Below are 16,735 nucleotides of genomic sequence, written 5' to 3'. Positions count from 1 at the left end.
TTCTCTGAGTTCTCCGGTTTTCTCCCATAGCTAACATAGATATCACACAATGTAACTGCTATTAGATAAACATGCCAACGCTGAAAAAAGTACCAGAAAATTACTCAATTGTGACAGCCCATGGCAGTATTGGCTCTTCCTGCAACAACTTGATCAGAGCCAGCAAGGCTTTCCTGGATTAAAAAAAAGTAATCAGAATTCAATCTTGGTTATCTTTTTTCCTTTAAAAATTTGCTCTGTCTATACTATTTTTCTTAACTATATTTTACTGTGGCTTGCTCGCCATGGTTTGTCGCATCCCTCACAAACCATGGCAGTAGATACACATACCTGATACACAAATGAAAAATTATAAACTCTCCAGTCGTAGTGTGCGACTGTGGTCATCCAGAACAGAACGTAGTACGACGTGTAACGACGCAAGGCCCCGATCCACAAACACGAAGACATCACCGCGATAATTATAACTCCGCTGCTCCTGAGGCGGTTATCTGGCTTGACCACCTGAATGTGAAATAGTAGTTGAAGCTCTGCATCTACACCAGCAGCCATACGAAAGAAAAGTCGAATGTATACAAGTCTCTGTAGGCTTTAATAGTATTACACATATGTTCTTTGGCAGTGTGTATTTGATCTATGACTTCTTTGAGGGCAGCTGCACATTAGAAGGCCGTCAAAACATTTCCGTGCACTGGGATATTCGCTGGCAGATTGACGTCACGTCGGTTACGCGGGAATTACAGCAAAGTGTTTTCAGTATTGCTCCGGTGACTGCAATGACGAAGTATGTTTTTGTAACTGTTCGTGTTGGGCGTTGATGGAGCTGCAGATTAATTATTGCTTATTCATGTTGATGTCAGCTCACGAGAGAAATCTAGATCGGCACAAGCGCGGCTGATTGATGACATCGGCCAGTGGTTTCACAACACCTGGCGTGGGCTTTTTCGACAGATTTTGCTGTCAAAGCATTCCAGAGAGGTCTCTGTCACCCCCCCGAGGTCTTGGCTCTCCTTGGTGCAGCCCCCGAGGGGAGGGGAGGGGGCAGGTGAATGTCACAGAGCTACCTGCCGAGTCTGCCTCCAGCCAAGTCAACACAACGTTTGAGGAGCTACTTCAGTTAAGGGATAGATGGCAGAAAGAGATGTTTAACTTTTTTTTTATTTATCAGGGAATAGTTGTTTATTGGGCTTTCTCCCACCTTCATGAGAAGAGATAAAGACTGGGGTTGTTGAATGATAACCGCTAAATCGGTAACCGTTTTGAGCATTGGTTACCGGTTATAAACCTCATGAACCAAATGTGGTGTACCCATTTATAGGGGGGGGGGGGGGGGGTTGGACGTTCTTTATCGTCAGACATTCCTCCAGGACTGGTGTGGAGAATATGAAACCGATTTAATTTTTTGTTATGCAGTTACTGGTATTGCAAATGAATCTGATTTGAACAGCCCTGAGTGAAGATGGCCACAGTTACGGGCTGCAGTGTGGATACTTTTCAGCTGCTTGGAGTGTACATGTGGAGTAAATTGTTTCAAAGTATTTCATCGTGAAATAACTTCCAGTCATTCCTCGAAAAAACTCCTTCTCACTGCGCAACGCGACTTCCAGGAATGGAGATACGCCCATCCCACACATTGCTCTCTAAACGTGTACTTGAAAGTTTTCCTCGGGCAGTTCCGAGCCCCGCAGTGAGCCGTCGCAGGTGATTGTCGTGATTACACGCGGAGGGCTGGCTGGCCGTGGAGAGACAAAGAAGGGTTTAGATTCATCTTAAAATAATAAAAATAAAACATAATAAAAATAAAACAATAAAATAATATTATTTTATTGTTTCCATTCTACGTGACTTTACCGAAAGAACCAAGAAGATTAATCCCTGCAGTCACGAAAGCTTTAAATCGAAATTTAGGGTTTAGATTATTTCCGTAAAGGCCATCTGGCCTATGGGATGTAAACAAATATACTATTATTTATTTTATGTGGATGAATTGTCTGCTTATTTATTGTTACTGAATCTCTCTATAACGACAATAATTATTGTGATATATCCACTGCTAGATTAAAGCCTCCCCAGCCGTTGCCATCTCTCATGGTCTCGCAATGTATTTAAGTACAGTACGTTGAAATTATTTCGCACCGTACGTAGCCAACCGTGCTAATCGGAGGTGCGGGGAAGGACAACAAATTAAACACAAAAAGCAGTTCCAAAGAAATGAATTTTCAATCTACGCGAGCTGCCTTCACCGCTCCGTCTTCACGGTGGACGTTCTCTCCGTCGTCTTCCTTTGAGTGCCACTCCTGCGATCGTTCCCATCACCGGCCCTCCCGTATAGGGGACGCATCCTGACAAACCCAACCACTTATTGTGTGCAGTTTGAACGAGGTCTCTAATTTGCGCGTTCTCTAATCAATGTGTTGATATTTCCATCTCCGAGTGTAATTTCAACTTTGTGCACTTTTCAATGTCCGTGTTTCTGATCCACAGCAGATTATACCCGCCGATTATAACCGCTCCTATATATGCTCGCTGATTTTAATCTCGGTATAAGGGGCCATCCATTTAGAACGTACGCATGGAGGGGGGAGGGGGGGGGTTGATCCATATGCATACGCTTGCCCTAGGGGGGGTCTACTGACAATGTCCGTACGTGTAGTGGGCTCCACGGAGGCACACACTTGGAGGCAACACGTTTATTACACGGCCCCAACAGGGCTACTACTTAAACGTGCACAGACCCCAACAGGGTAACTACATAACCGGGTCAGTCAGTAACATTCTGACTGGTCCACGATGCCGAGCGAAGTCCGAAGATCGAAGAGACGCAGCACCGAGGGTTGATCCCAGAGAACAGCCGCGATCGCTCTCGGGACTTCCCCTTTTTGCTCCCGAGAGGCGTGGCCTCGCTCCACCCTCGACCACGCCCCCTTCTGGATCTTACCAGAAGGCTCTCGTCCAAGCACCACGTGTCCCTCGAGCCCCCTTTAGGCCACTTTGCTACCCTGCTCCAGTCACGTGCCCTCTCGGGTTCACTCATACTGCCATGTCTTTACTTGCCCTCTCTCAGACCATCAACAGAACTATGCCCCCTCAAGCGTACGTACGCAAGTGGGGGGGGGGGGGGAAGTATGCGTGCGTACAGGGAGGGGGGAGGGGTCAAGTTTTGAGCGATTTTTGCGTACGTACTAAATGGATGGTCCCTAAAATGGATGGTCCCTAAAGTTACGTTTTTCAAAAGTATTGTGACCCGTTCTCGACCACCACGGGGGACGCTGCACCTCTGAACCCCCCAGGGGTGGAAGGGGATCTGTGTAGAGCCTGGGCAGCAGAAGCAGCAGCCTCTCCTCATAGTCCATTGTGCTGCCGCTGGTGGCAATGAATCGTGCTCTTTGAAGAGCCGAACCTTTGTGGCGGTGTGGTGGAAGGCAGCCAATTCCTCCAGTCGTAGCTTGTACCATGACATCCAATGGCAGAGTGCACCACCTTGTAGGGCAGCAGTGAACGAACTTGTCCGTACGAGACCATTCTGTCTGCTTATTTAATTCCATATGCTCTATTTATGTCGTGTTGCCAAAAAAACCATGACTGTGTGGGCCAAGAGGATATGTAAAGAACGACTTATTATCTGCGTAATTATTGTATCGTCAAAACTGAACGCTTTCGTCAATATACACGTTGGCTTTAAAATAAGAACTGCATAATAGGAAATGTTTGGGGCATGAATTGATTTACATACCATGAAGGGTCATTACACAAACGTCGCCCCTATCATATTGGTTTTCTTTTAAGGTCAAATTGTTATTGACGAATATGTTGAGTTTTGTGAGTTGTGCTTGTGCTAATTTTAACCCGAGTTCTTAAAAGCTGGTCAGCAAGACTGGCGACAGTGAGCGATTGCTGTAAATGTTTGATGGCAGCACGAACATTCACAAGTCACCTACCTGAATGTCCCCAGAATAGCACGGCATTGTTGCACAACATTACACAACGTTACACGACTTCACGCAATGGGACACGGCAGCTTGTGCAACAAACACATCGCCCTCAACCGATCAAGAAAGTGGTTTAGTTTCCTAGCCGATTTTCGTTTACATGAAATGTGTTTTCTTTATTTTATCACATTATTTTATATATATTATATTTGAGCAGTTTTTGATTTCCTCTGCAACACTTTTTTCTTGTTTTTGCTCTGGTTTTTATTTGCTTCATCGTTGTACTTGTTTTTATGTTGTATTTGTTTTTCTGCTATTGCCTTTGAAATGTTGGTAACCCAGGTTACTCTTGTACATGAGACTTTATCAATGTTAAACCAAATTAACCTTAAATTGTATTTAAGCCAGGGCACGGTGGCTATGCTTTGCTTGCTTTGGAGGCAGGGGGTTAGCAGCTGGCAGAGTGAAACTCCCCAACGTGCTGGGTCGCTTTGTGGCCTCGAGATGGCAGTACAGCAAGTGTGTTGTTGAACCCATCTGTACGCACCTTTCAGGATTACGCTCCCATACGCGTGCTGGATTTTCTCCGGTCCCTCTAGGATTTCACTTACATGAAGACAGACTTTGCTTAAAGTGGAATTTGTAAACTATGCCACGGTGCAGTACCCTCCTAATGAAAGGGCCTTGAGAATCCGTGAAACTGTCCCCTAGATATACGACACTGGAGTTCTTTACATTGTATACAATAAAACAGCACCACGTTTAATGTCAAATAATTTATTTCTGCTTGTACTGTAGGGGATTTTAACCATTCTTTTAAAACAATGAAGAAATATGAATAAGTCAATTATACTGTTCAACAATGCCTCAACATGTAAACTCAAATGTTTCTCAAACGTTCATCCTGTTTTATTTGGCTACATTCCTCTTCATTTCTCACTTTAGATAACTGTGGGGTAAGTGTGTAATTTTAATAATGTGATTTATTTGAATATTGGTTACATTTTTATTAAACTGTCTTTGTTCGATGTTCTGTCATTATGAAAGTTATTTGAATTGTTCCTCTCCATAATAAAATAACATTTCAATAAAACAACATTTTCTGTATAAACATTCCAGTTCCTCATAAAACGATGGTCACTCTATTGCCAATTTAGTTTCAGTGGGATTTGTTTCAGTCTAATACACAGTAACTGTACGAATGTTCACATATATAGTCTGAGGTCCAAACATGTAAACCTTACAAGAACAAAACTTCCCTTCCAGAAAACAGATATATATGTTTTTACTCAATGCACATGTTTTTAAAAACAAGACACATTATTTAATATTTCTTCAGCTCGAAGTTTCACTATACATCCCATGTGCCTTGCAGAAATACATGCATTAATTAGGGTATTATAAGCATGTGTTGTGTGTGAACACGCGCCAAGTGGCTCATCAGCCACGGCAGGGGCTCAGCACGTGTCTACACTCCTCTAGAATCACATTCACATGCGATGTGAATCACACAGCAGTGGCTGCCACGAGGCTCCAGATTGAGGTGGCAATGTTGTTATCACAATTGAGTGATTTGTAAGTAATTTTTCAGCAACGGTATGTTTGGTTAATACCAGTTGCATTGTACGTTTTTAGAAACCCATGCAGGCAAAGGGTGAGAATATACAAATCCCATATGCAGACCGGCGCATATGTCGTAATGCGAACCGAGGCCCTTCTTGCTGTGAGGCGCAAGTGTTACCACTGCGCCATCCTGCCGCCATACACGTGGAGCAGTGGAGGTGGAGTCTTTCGATAATTAGAACACAAAGGCATTGTGAAATAATTGCAGTTCCTTAATTCATATCTAAGCACGTTTCTGGATCTCCATGCGAGTTCAAGTGTATCTGTAAGATAATCTGGGTCTGTGTGTAAGTCTATGTGCGTCTGTGTGAGAATCAGGGTCCCATGTGAGTGGAGTGGAAGTGAGATATCAAGACTTAATGGCATCATCACCCCGGCGACCGAACATCGATCAATGATCTCCTGGTCTCCAGAGCAAAAACTTAACTGTGTGAGTGGTTCAATTTGTGAGTCTATTGGTATCTGTGTGAGATGGAACTGATAATGAAACCAATGCATTTGAGTGTCTCGGTGATTCACCACCTGCGTGCATCATCACCTGAGAAGTGAAAACTCCGTCGGACTTTGTGTCTACCTTAGCCTGGAGCCTCGACGTGCCTCTTGCGATGTAGCCGCGTTAGTTACACATTCCAAACATATGTATACCTGGTTCAATATGTAAAATTCATATTGTACATCAACTCATGTCATGGTCATGATTCGAAAATGTTAATCTAAGCACTGTAACATGGACCTCTACAAAGTGGTTTTGTTTACTTAAGATTAAGAATTGCACGGAATTCACCACCGATACCGTGGGTCCACGAACCACGGGACTTGAGTAGGCACTTCAGTTGCCCCCCACCCCCCCCCAAAGAAGCCCCTCCCCGTTTCCACGTTTATATTCAACTTGAAGTTGGCTGGCAATTTAGGCTGGAGCCCGCAATCTCTGGGCCGGTTTTTCTTCATGGGCAGGCCTGGGATTCCCTACATTCGAATTTTTTGGACGGAATCAAAGTTCGACGCCATGTGGAAACGGGTTACAATGCTACAGGCCATTTAGTTTTCTGCGTGTAAATGCAACACCACAACTTGTGAGTGAATCATGGCATGTGATCGTCATGTTACAGTTCTCGGTTATCCCACGTAACGCACCATGACCCGCATACACCGTGGTGGACGTGCTTTTCCTGTGGGGCAGCCCACATGTCGGCGTCTTGTTGGCCTTACACAGATCGCTACTCGTACTGGCTCATCGCCGGGTTGTCAAATGCTGTCGCTCTTGGCAGACGCACCTGAATGGGAGATAGGGGTTTGATGTAAATCCACAGAAGCGGCGCGATTTATATTGTCGTGAGACTCCATGCACGGTGAGCAGACTGGTGTGGGCTTGGTGACAGTGTGAGAGTGAGCGAAGGCCAAAGTGCTTACACACAGTCACGACTTCATCGTAAGCCATTGTCTCTCCGCTGCTGGATGCTGCAGGATGAAGGCATCCCTTACGGTCCTGTGATTTTACAGTTCATCTCAGTCCTGCACATCTACCTATCCTGACGCCGGCACACAATGGCCTACTCTTGCGAAGGACGTCAGGGGATCTTTACCGTCCTCTGCGAGTGAAGCAGACTGCACGTGGTACTATTTTGGTTATTACACCGACAGTGTTAATCAGGCGGCCGCTGAGTGCAAGCACGCCACGTTCTCACCTCCTTGTGAGGGTCGGGCTTGCTGTTTTCACGATAGGACAGCGTCTTGATTCCTGCAGCGTCGCTCAAAATCGTGCTCTCCGGCATTGTGGTTATCCCTGTCCGTGAACACACGTGCAGTCAAACACATCAACACGAGATCGTAATGCGTAATACTGATTTTCATAGCGCGCTGCTTCCCTTTACACTGAGACGTCTCATCTCAATACATTTGAAAGGGCACCCTGCCGAGGCGGTAGGATCCCGCCCAGTGTGCCGAAGAGGGTGGCAAGAACACTCGCGAGATGAGCATCACCTCTTCACACCAGGTTCTCTGGCCTGCAAGCGGACGTGAGTCTGCCAGTAGGGGGCGATGATTGCTACTACGTGTAATCCCAATGGAGTAATTTGTTGGTCATTTTGCGGTTTAGGCAAATTTGGACCGTGACGCCGGTACCCGATGGTCTACTCATTTAGAATGTCAGGAGATGTTTTATGTCCACTATGAAGCAGACGGTGCGTATTTATGGATAATAAAAAGTCGCAGTAGTAACCAGAGTGGCCTGTCGGATTCGAATTTCGAGCCTCTGCAGCAAGTGGCGAACATGATATCCCTGGGCCGTGTCACCGAAACTTACACAAGGAAGACGCGGTGTGATGTGATTTCCAATGTCTATGATCGTAGCCAACAGGGCAGTGCAGCAAGAACTACGGTTGTGATCTTGTACCTATCTCTCTGCCTTCACCAACCCACACTGCACTATACCTGCACAACCCACACGGTATTGGGGAGGCCCTTATCCACAAGCTGATTGTCAAAGTTATAGGTTTAAAATGTCTGTATTTGTGTCATTTGCTATGAATGTGTCACTTGAAAAACGAGATGTCCAATCTCAGGAGATTACCCAGGTGAAATGTTGTAAAAAGAATGCACAAAAGTAAAGAAAAACGGCCTGGACACTTACATAAGTATTTCAGGGTCGTGTGACAAGCCAAATACATAGACGCATGTGACACACATTTTGAGTGTAAGATTCTGACAAGTGAGAATTGTTGATGTAATAAAATAGCGCAACTTACAGGGGATGTACGAGCCTTTCCTTGAGAAACTTGGGAACCGCGAGCGATTCGTCCCAAGGCTGTTGAGGAACAAAGACTATTTAAAAAAATATTTTACTTTGCGTTCCAGTTACAATCCGTCCCTAAATACATAGCGCATGATATTAGCACGTATGAGGTTGAACATGTTTTGCACTAATTTTGAGTACTCGGCATTTTTGTCATATACCAATTCGTATGTTCACCTGCAGACAGGTGTATACAATGTGATGTGTTGGGCCAGATAAATATTTGGCATTACAATAAAAACATGCCATTAATATAACGATGCGTTAATCACCGAGTGATACGGATCGTGGCTTCGCAGGGCCATGACAGATAGCGACAGCCCGGGCAGGCCTGCGTGCAGCAATGGATAGACAGTGGCCGATGTCGATGCTGATGAAGACGAGGATAACGATGACGACGAATAATCTGCGGCGTGTTGTCTACGGATCACGCTTCACTTGTGCGGCCCTCCCAGCTGCTGTGGGTTTGCGTGGCCCCCGTTGGCGGCTTTGAAGAGGGCCTTGTAACGGTCCAACTCACCTGCCCGTGTCACTGAAGCGGTCCCAGGCCTTCTTGCGGCGGTACAGCATGTAGCCAAGCAGGCCTGCGAGCAGCAGCAGTAGCAGGATGCCACCCAGTGTGCCAAAGAGGATGGCGAAGAACACTCGCGAGATGAGCGTCACCTCTTCGCACCGGCTTCCCGTCGTCTGGTAAATGCCTTTGTTGTTACACCTGTGGGGTCGCCAGGTATTAGTTCATGAGTTATTTTTAAACGCAGTTGCTGGGCACAGGGCTCAAATGCCGAAACGGTAAAGCGACCAGCAACAAACAGCACTGTAAGACGTGTACTACGTAAGAGTGTAACACGCTGTTTGTATGAAGAAAGATTATTATAGGAATTTGAGCAACAAGACGATGAGATGGAATTACAAAGTGGAGCAGTGCGAGGGAAGACGCATAAAGCTCAGTGTTGTGACCTGCAATATCGTGGGTGGGTATGTGATTGAATGCTTTATTGAGTGGGTGGGAAGATGAGCGAGTATGTTATAACCTGCAGTGTTGCGACTGATCACAGTATGGAAAAGATGAAACAGTCTGGCAGACCCGAGACCTCCACATGGTTGGAGGAATCAGTGAGTGAAGCTCACGGGAACAGTAACTATGTTAGTAGCGATATCGATAGAAGAGTGATAATGAGGTGACTGACCACCGGTGAGCGAGTTACTAGTTTAAAGCAATGAATGCTGGATCATCAATTTGTCAGTTGCGTAAAGATGGAGACATGCTGTTCAGTCTCAGTGAATTACGGAAACAGTAGTTTTGGCAAGCACCTCTGAATGCCAATATGGCCGATGCAAGGAGTGCTGTAACCAGTGCCAATCCCAGACACTTCCCACCCCACCCAACCCACCACACAATGCTCATGTCGAGACACAAAGCAGCAGCTGCCCACTTTAGTCTAACAAGTCAAGCCCAAGCCAAAGGGAGATATCAATCGCCACTGCTGATTTACAAAGTATAAACCGCTACGCCGCCACCCCCCACACTTTAGACACGCACGCAATCGTCCCGCGAAGGGTTCCATGGACCGTCTGCGAGCGACTGCCGCCGTGGCTGACGTGATGCACAAAGCGCGTGGCGGGGGGGGGGCAGCACCACGGACAGAGGTGTGCGAGCGATGCCGTTGCTTGTCGGCACGCTGGCCGCTGAGTGGTGCGAGCGACTCGGAGCTGCAGGGGCGGTTACTCACACACACACGGTGCCCGTCTGGAGGTGCTGGCATTCTCCGTTTTTGTTGCAGTGGTTCTCGTTGGCACACGGGGACAGGCAGACAGGGCCGCTGGTCTCCGGCAGGCTGAGCGTGTAGCCCGTGAATGTGGTGTTACAGTTGTACACCTGGTCCAGTTGGTTTTGCGGAACTGGAATGCATCAATGCCGTGGTGATTACAGTTGCCATTAGTGATGCACTCATCTCAACAGCAAAGTAGTTTGAGATCACGCTGCCTACGATTAAATGTTACCAATTGGCAGATATTTGTCAAACTGGCAGATATAGGGCTGCCTACACAATGTCAGTCACTGAGTTGCTTGACTATACTTCACCACACCGGTCAGTGCTTATTGGCTACTTCATAATTTATTGGATAGAGGTTATTCAATGCCAAATCTAAGTTTAGTCCGTTCAGATGCATGAAAAAAGATTTCTATTCAAGAACGATTACTTAATTACGAGCTCATTGCCGCAGGTCACCTGCTAGAAAACTTACACACAGCCACACATCTCAAAAGTGGCGTATCTCACCGACTGTCTGCTGAATGTCTTCCAGAAGAATGTTCCCCAAGTATCGCATAAACCCAAACTTGGACCTGATGAGGGCCAGCTGGGTCCCATTGTAGATGGCATGGATGCTGCTGTCGAGTGGGTAGTCAAAGTTGGCCATGCAGTTCGATTTAATTGTGGAGTTCCCGGTAGAGCTGATGAATATAAAGGACAGAAATGAATACCAGTTAACTTAACGCGTTTCATAATTGACGTTTGGGTTAGGTTATGTCACGATCGAGCCAAAGTTAGGCTACGTTATGATCTAGCCAAAGTTACCCTGTGAACCCTCCACCACCCGCCATCGCCAACACAAATTAAAGGGTCACCTGGTGCACAAGTGTTTAACGCGCCGCCATTTTCTGTTCTATTAGCTCATCAGTACGTTGAAGTTGAAAATGTAATTAACGCCATACATTGGTCATTACATGGTCTAACCAAAAAAAATATATGCATCACAAACACCAGTGTTAAAAGAGAACATATATTATGACTGCTCCACAACCACGATGCTATTGTGTGTCCATTGTTATTATTACCTGAAGTTTTCAAGAGATACTGCGTTGAACCCGGATATTATTTTCAGTTTGTTAATGACCTGTGAATCATGCAAAAATACGCAGAGTAGTGTTACAACCCAATGCTGCACGATTTCCAGCTTTTGTAACATTTCCACGTTTTATTTGCCGTTTGTTGGGGAAATTGACAGAAACTGTAAAAGAAAATACGCTTTCGAAAATTCGTGTTGCTCATGAACAGGGCTCGTAGTCAAAACGGACGGTGATGTGGCCCACTGTATCGCGTTCGCTGCTCGCTGCAGAGGTTCACGGTTTGAATTCAGAGGCTGCCCTGATTATTACTGCGGTGTATACTAACTATAACAATACCACGCACCATCTGCCGCACCCACAGTGGACGTTAAAGATCCCTGTGTCGTCATTCGTTAGCGGAGGCAATTGTGTGCTGGCGTCAGGGTCCAAATTTGCCAAATAAAAAAAATGACCCCCAAATCACTCAATTATATGCATGTTGAACTTCTTTCACACTGTACATAGGCAACCCATGCTAATCGGAGGTGCGGGACTGTACACAGCAATCATCGCCCCTTACTGGCAGACTCATGTCCCAAGTCACTCTTACAAGTACTAATTTATACTGGTCTCTTGAATTCTTAACTGGTTTAGTAATATAACTTGAACTTAAGCCAATCAGAGAGTGGTCTGTACAGCAGCGGACTGGCACTGATCAGTATAGCAATGCACTGTCCTCTGAAATAGGGGCAATGCCCGACCAAGTGGGCAGTGCCCACAGATATGTGGGAGAAAAGTGGCTCTGCGCATCGCTATAAATTCCTCTATTCGCTTATTGAAGATCAGGTTGGGGTCAGGCAAGAAATTCGTATTGGTTAAAATCCTGCCAGCTACATCTGGTGTTACATTTTTCTTTTACCTTAAAAACATATATATGTAACTGAATAAAATAAAGCAATTCTCCACTTGGGAACTGAAACCAGAAGCAAGATTCTCAGAAAGGGAACTTAAACCCCTTACATTATCAGTGTAAATATATATTGATCCATCAATTATTATTCATTCTCTGAGCTCACAAAATGTTAGTCGAGTGACACACATACAAATTTATGTTTTTTCCTTTTGTATATGTTGTATGTCATGTGTTCCCATGGACCGCTACACCTCCGATTAGCACGGCTGGCTATGTACACTGCCAAAGAAGTTCAACATACAGACACTAGTGATTGCTACATTTACCACAATGTGTAAGAGAAAGAATACTTTTTTGAATTTAATCGTAACCCTGAATTTTAGAAATTATCTATCAAATCGTCGAGGTGTCGAAGGTGTGAATCATTACTCCCCAATGTAGGGACAGTCTGGATAGGATTTGTCTGCTGAGCAATCAGATATGAGAAAGCTAGGACCAGATCTGTTTGGTTGGGAATCGGATTGATTGTACCTAATGTATTCAGGCCATATCAGTGCACCTTGATAAAATGTGATTTATATTTCTCATGTTTAAACTGGTCGGTTATTGTTACAAACAATACACATATTGGTTTAAGCAAGTTGTATAGTTATTAAATTGCTTCACGAGCCAGCCTCAGCGGTTAACCACCACCTTGAAGCAAACATCAGTGGCGGCAATGCCAACTTACCGCATTCGTCAGCTCAGCTTTGACAGCTTCTGTAATGCTACTGTATTTCTTGGAAATGAACCATAGTTTCAGAGCGTATTTCACCTTTGCAGCTCCTAGATGGGGTGCACAGAGTAACAATGTGAGATGACAACTGCCCATGTGCGTGTCAGTATTACAATGCTTGATATTTCTTTATTTGAATGCACAATTTTCACACTGGAGATTTCTCGTATGAATAAGAACTCAATGCTTTTGGCCACAATGCACAATGTCCGCACAAATATGACTCATAAAATGTGGACCGGAAACTCGGTGGTAGAGCAGCTGTCCGTGACCCATTTGTGACGCGATCGAGAGCGTGCACAGCACACGGGATGATCACTCTCCTTTGTTGCATGCTGCTCTCTTCTGTCCAACGAGTGTTTCACCAGGCACAAAAAGCGGCACCAACCTGGCTTGCGAGAGACTGGGACGGTGAGGGTCCCGAACTGACACTTGTCGCCTTGGGTGACCGGCGTGCACGAGCACTTTGCCGCGCTGCAGCCTCCATCCGCGCCGTCGACGTAGCACGCTCCGCCGTTAACGCACGGGTCACTGGGGCACGGCACGCTCCTGCACACCGGCTTGCATGACTGCCCGACGGCTGGGAGGAAGAGGAAAGGGGGGTCATGTGGGCAAGCAAACGGTAGAGGGCGGTGAAGAGAAAGAATCGTCCCCGTGTGAGCTGCGGCAAGGCTTGTTTTGACGGTCAAGGAGCCTCGCTGCCAATGCCCCCTTGGCCCTGGGTTCGGCCTCCCGTTGACATTTAAAAGATCACGCACACGCGTGTTTGTGTTTGCAAGGAGCAAGTGCGCCCCTTGAGCAAGTTAACTTCCTCCTATGTAGTGTGACCACAAGCTCATTAATCATGTTGCCTCCTTTGTTGAGTCTAAGCAGGCACTTGTAACATAAGAGCTTGCATGGTACAGATAAAGGACTGTTTGCATAAACTAACATTGAAAGCTGTTAGTTGGTAGAGGAAGTGCAGTGCGGTAGCTTTACATTTGAATTAAACAACACTCAGTGGTGGAAATGTGTCAGTATCCATATACATTTTAGTTTAGTGGCCACATCTGAGTCAGAATTAAGGTAATTTTATCAGGGGAAACACCGGTCTGCTGCAGCTGCCAAGTTGTAAACAGAGCGGCTGCAGGAACCCGTTGTGACTCTCCTCTCTGACACTCATTGCACTTTTCTGCCAGGCTAACCTGTGTAGTTTTCATTGCAGAAGCAGGTGAAGCTGCCGAAGGTGTTCTGGCACTGCGCGTTGGGCCAGCACGCGGTCTTGTTCTTGCACTCGTCAATGTCCACGCAGGCGTTGCCACTTGTGACCATGCCCGGCCTGCATGAGCAGCTCTGTACTCCGGGGACGTAGAGGCAGACTTCCATGCGCTCGCAGACGATCCCGTTGCCTGGGTGGGGGAAGAGGGAGGAGGACACGTGCTTGGCTTGCTTAGAGGTTTCAGGTGTAGAGAACTCAAAAGACAAGGAGAAGTCTGTCTGGCAAGAGTGAACTTGGTCGGCAAAAGATTACAAAGGCAAAAGCGTAAAAATAAGTACAAAAACGAAGTGAATAGAAATCAGAGCAACCACAACCAAAGAGAAAGTATGTATCATAATGGAGTGCCCTGGCAGCATTACGCTTGAGAGATATTGAAATATTGAACACAACTTCAAGACCATTTGGAACAGATTAATAACCCATCTCTATGAAACGTAGTATTCTGTTTAAATTTATTGCAGTCATCGTCACTTGAACCCATATCGCCGCTCGCATTGAATCGTTGCGGGTAGGGAGGGGCGGAAGTGAATGGCCACACACGTCCACACACGTAACCTCCAGCATCTACCGCGCTCTATCCAAAGACGCGCGTCACATACGCCGGAGTGGCCGTCACCTGTGAATCCCTCGTTACAGCTGCACGTGTAGCTTCCGTCCGTGTTGGCGCAGGTGGCGTCCGCAGAACAGGCGTTGGCCTGCGAGCACTCGTCAATGTCCAAGCAGCTGCTGTTGTCCGGTTTCATTTGGTACCCAGACTTACACCTGCAGTGACACGTGGAGAGAGCATCAGTGCTTATTTGTTCAATGTGCATTTATGAATTAGGCTACTTGGTTTAGCAGTAGAGCGAGTGGATCGCAATCCAAAGGTTGTAAATTTCACATCCTGGTTGGGTGTTGCCCATCATCTTTCTGGGGTCAATAAAATAGGTACCACTTTTTGTGGAAGTCAACAATGGTAATTTTATTGATGACCTCACAACCGTCATAGAGATGCGGAATTTCCACCACTGGCTCAGGGCTGTAAACAGGAGATGAGCACCGGCTCAATGTTCATTTGAACAGAAACTCGCGACCACTTGTTATAAAACAGGTCTATATTTACATTCTCATGTCTTCGCCGTACGTTCTGAAGAGCCATCGCCAGACATACCAGTCCGTTTTTCTGTATAGTTAAGAATGAACGAATTTTGAGCTCACAATGCTTGCATCAAATCGCGCGTGTAACAATCTTAGTTTTTACATGCACGTCGTTTGTAATGTGTTTAAGTGACCTCTACAACCACTCCTAGTAGGAGGGCAATCGAGAATCGCAGGCCGAATGCGACAAGGAGTCGTAATGCTACGTGCGACGCGACGTTCATGTGACCGCATGCGCACCCTGAGCAGCTGCGGCTCCAGCTCCTCTCGGATTGGGGGGTGGGGGGCAGTTGGACTGTAATGTTGGGGGGCCACCGTGACAGTCATACACGCCATTGAGAAGAGTGAACATGAGTGGACCAACGTGACATCTGATCGTGCAGGGCCCACGGCAGCAAGCCGCTAGTGCCGGCCCGGACACAGTGGAAAAGCCGCCTGCACTCGTGCCACCGACAAGGTGACGGCGATTGTGCCGGAGATACTCACACGCACACAGCTCCCGTGCGGAGGTGCTGGCAATTGTGCCGGAGATACTCACACGCACACAGCTCCCGTGCGGAGGTGCTGGCATTCTCCGATGTTATTGCAGTAGCTCTGATTGGCACACGGGGACAGGCACACGGGGCCGGTCTCTGGCAGGGTCAATATGTACCCCACGAACGTTGTGTCACAGTTGTACACCTGGTCCAGTTGGTTTTGTGGAACTGAAAAACAGATGCCGTAGTGGTTACGGATGAGTTAGAAATGCACCTGGTCTCACTGCAACATCAAAGCATACATGGGAAGTCAATATATTTTCAGAAAGACATGCTTAAATCAAGTTTTCTTGGAGGAAGCTGGGCAACTTATGAGTCAAAAAGCACTTCAATAAAGAATGTGTAACCTTTGTTAAAGACATTACCTGTTTCATTTAGATTTATTCAATCATGTATAGACACTCATGAATGGAGTTGGTCAAACATCCAAATATTGGGCCACAGAGCTTCGGCAATAGATGGCGCCAGATACGGTTTGCTTCTCCTCTTGTCTGTGGCTTCCCACGCCTCTGCATTACAAAGTCAACTTACAGCATTTGAGATGCAGTTCGTATGAATGGCGCGATATGAAGTCAAAATGAAATCGTTTTAAATAGGACCCTACATTAACATCAGTAATAATATTTGGTCTCAAGGGGGATGCGATCGACCATCGCACCGCCCCCCCACCGCCCCCTGCCCCCCCTTGGATCCGCCACTGTAGGCAGCGGGATAACAAGAACCCCTTGAGCCTGGACTTGAACAGCACGGAAAGATGTGAGGTGAGCCAGGTGAGAAATCAGATGCAGAGGAAATGTATCCGCATTCGTGGAAAAAAACTTGCAAGTTGAATTCCCAATGCCTTTCCCAACTCTATCGAGGAATGGCTTTCATGCATGTTGCAATTATGTCCTCAAAATGGGCAGTCAAGCACAAATCTTGCGGTGATCTTTAGACCAGGGGT

General features: G+C 46.3%; 1 protein-coding gene across 1 annotated transcript in view; it reads right to left on the bottom strand.

The window, feature by feature from the left end:
* Positions 1-4,690: 4,690 nt before the first annotated feature.
* LOC144728270 (uncharacterized) overlaps positions 4,691-16,735 on the bottom strand; it is an 83,233-nt gene continuing 71,188 nt past the window's right edge. Inside the window, exons 19-30 of the mRNA XM_078607580.1 lie at positions 15,795-15,960; positions 14,736-14,881; positions 14,046-14,249; positions 13,250-13,441; positions 12,817-12,911; positions 11,183-11,241; positions 10,626-10,798; positions 10,074-10,242; positions 8,864-9,055; positions 8,297-8,355; positions 7,238-7,335; positions 4,691-6,826 (exon numbers count right to left, since the gene is read on the bottom strand). Of these exons, the coding sequence (XP_078463706.1) occupies positions 6,770-6,826; positions 7,238-7,335; positions 8,297-8,355; positions 8,864-9,055; positions 10,074-10,242; positions 10,626-10,798; positions 11,183-11,241; positions 12,817-12,911; positions 13,250-13,441; positions 14,046-14,249; positions 14,736-14,881; positions 15,795-15,960 (1,610 nt within the window). The 3' untranslated portion in view covers positions 4,691-6,769. The remainder of the gene's footprint in view (positions 6,827-7,237; positions 7,336-8,296; positions 8,356-8,863; positions 9,056-10,073; positions 10,243-10,625; positions 10,799-11,182; positions 11,242-12,816; positions 12,912-13,249; positions 13,442-14,045; positions 14,250-14,735; positions 14,882-15,794; positions 15,961-16,735) is intronic.

This window comes from Lampetra planeri, chromosome 28 (assembly GCF_965212315.1).
Source record: "Lampetra planeri chromosome 28, kcLamPlan1.2.h2, whole genome shotgun sequence".
Classification (NCBI taxonomy): domain Eukaryota; kingdom Metazoa; phylum Chordata; class Hyperoartia; order Petromyzontiformes; family Petromyzontidae; genus Lampetra; species Lampetra planeri.
Note: the sequence above shows the minus strand (reverse complement) of the source record. Positions and strands in the feature narration are given on the sequence as shown.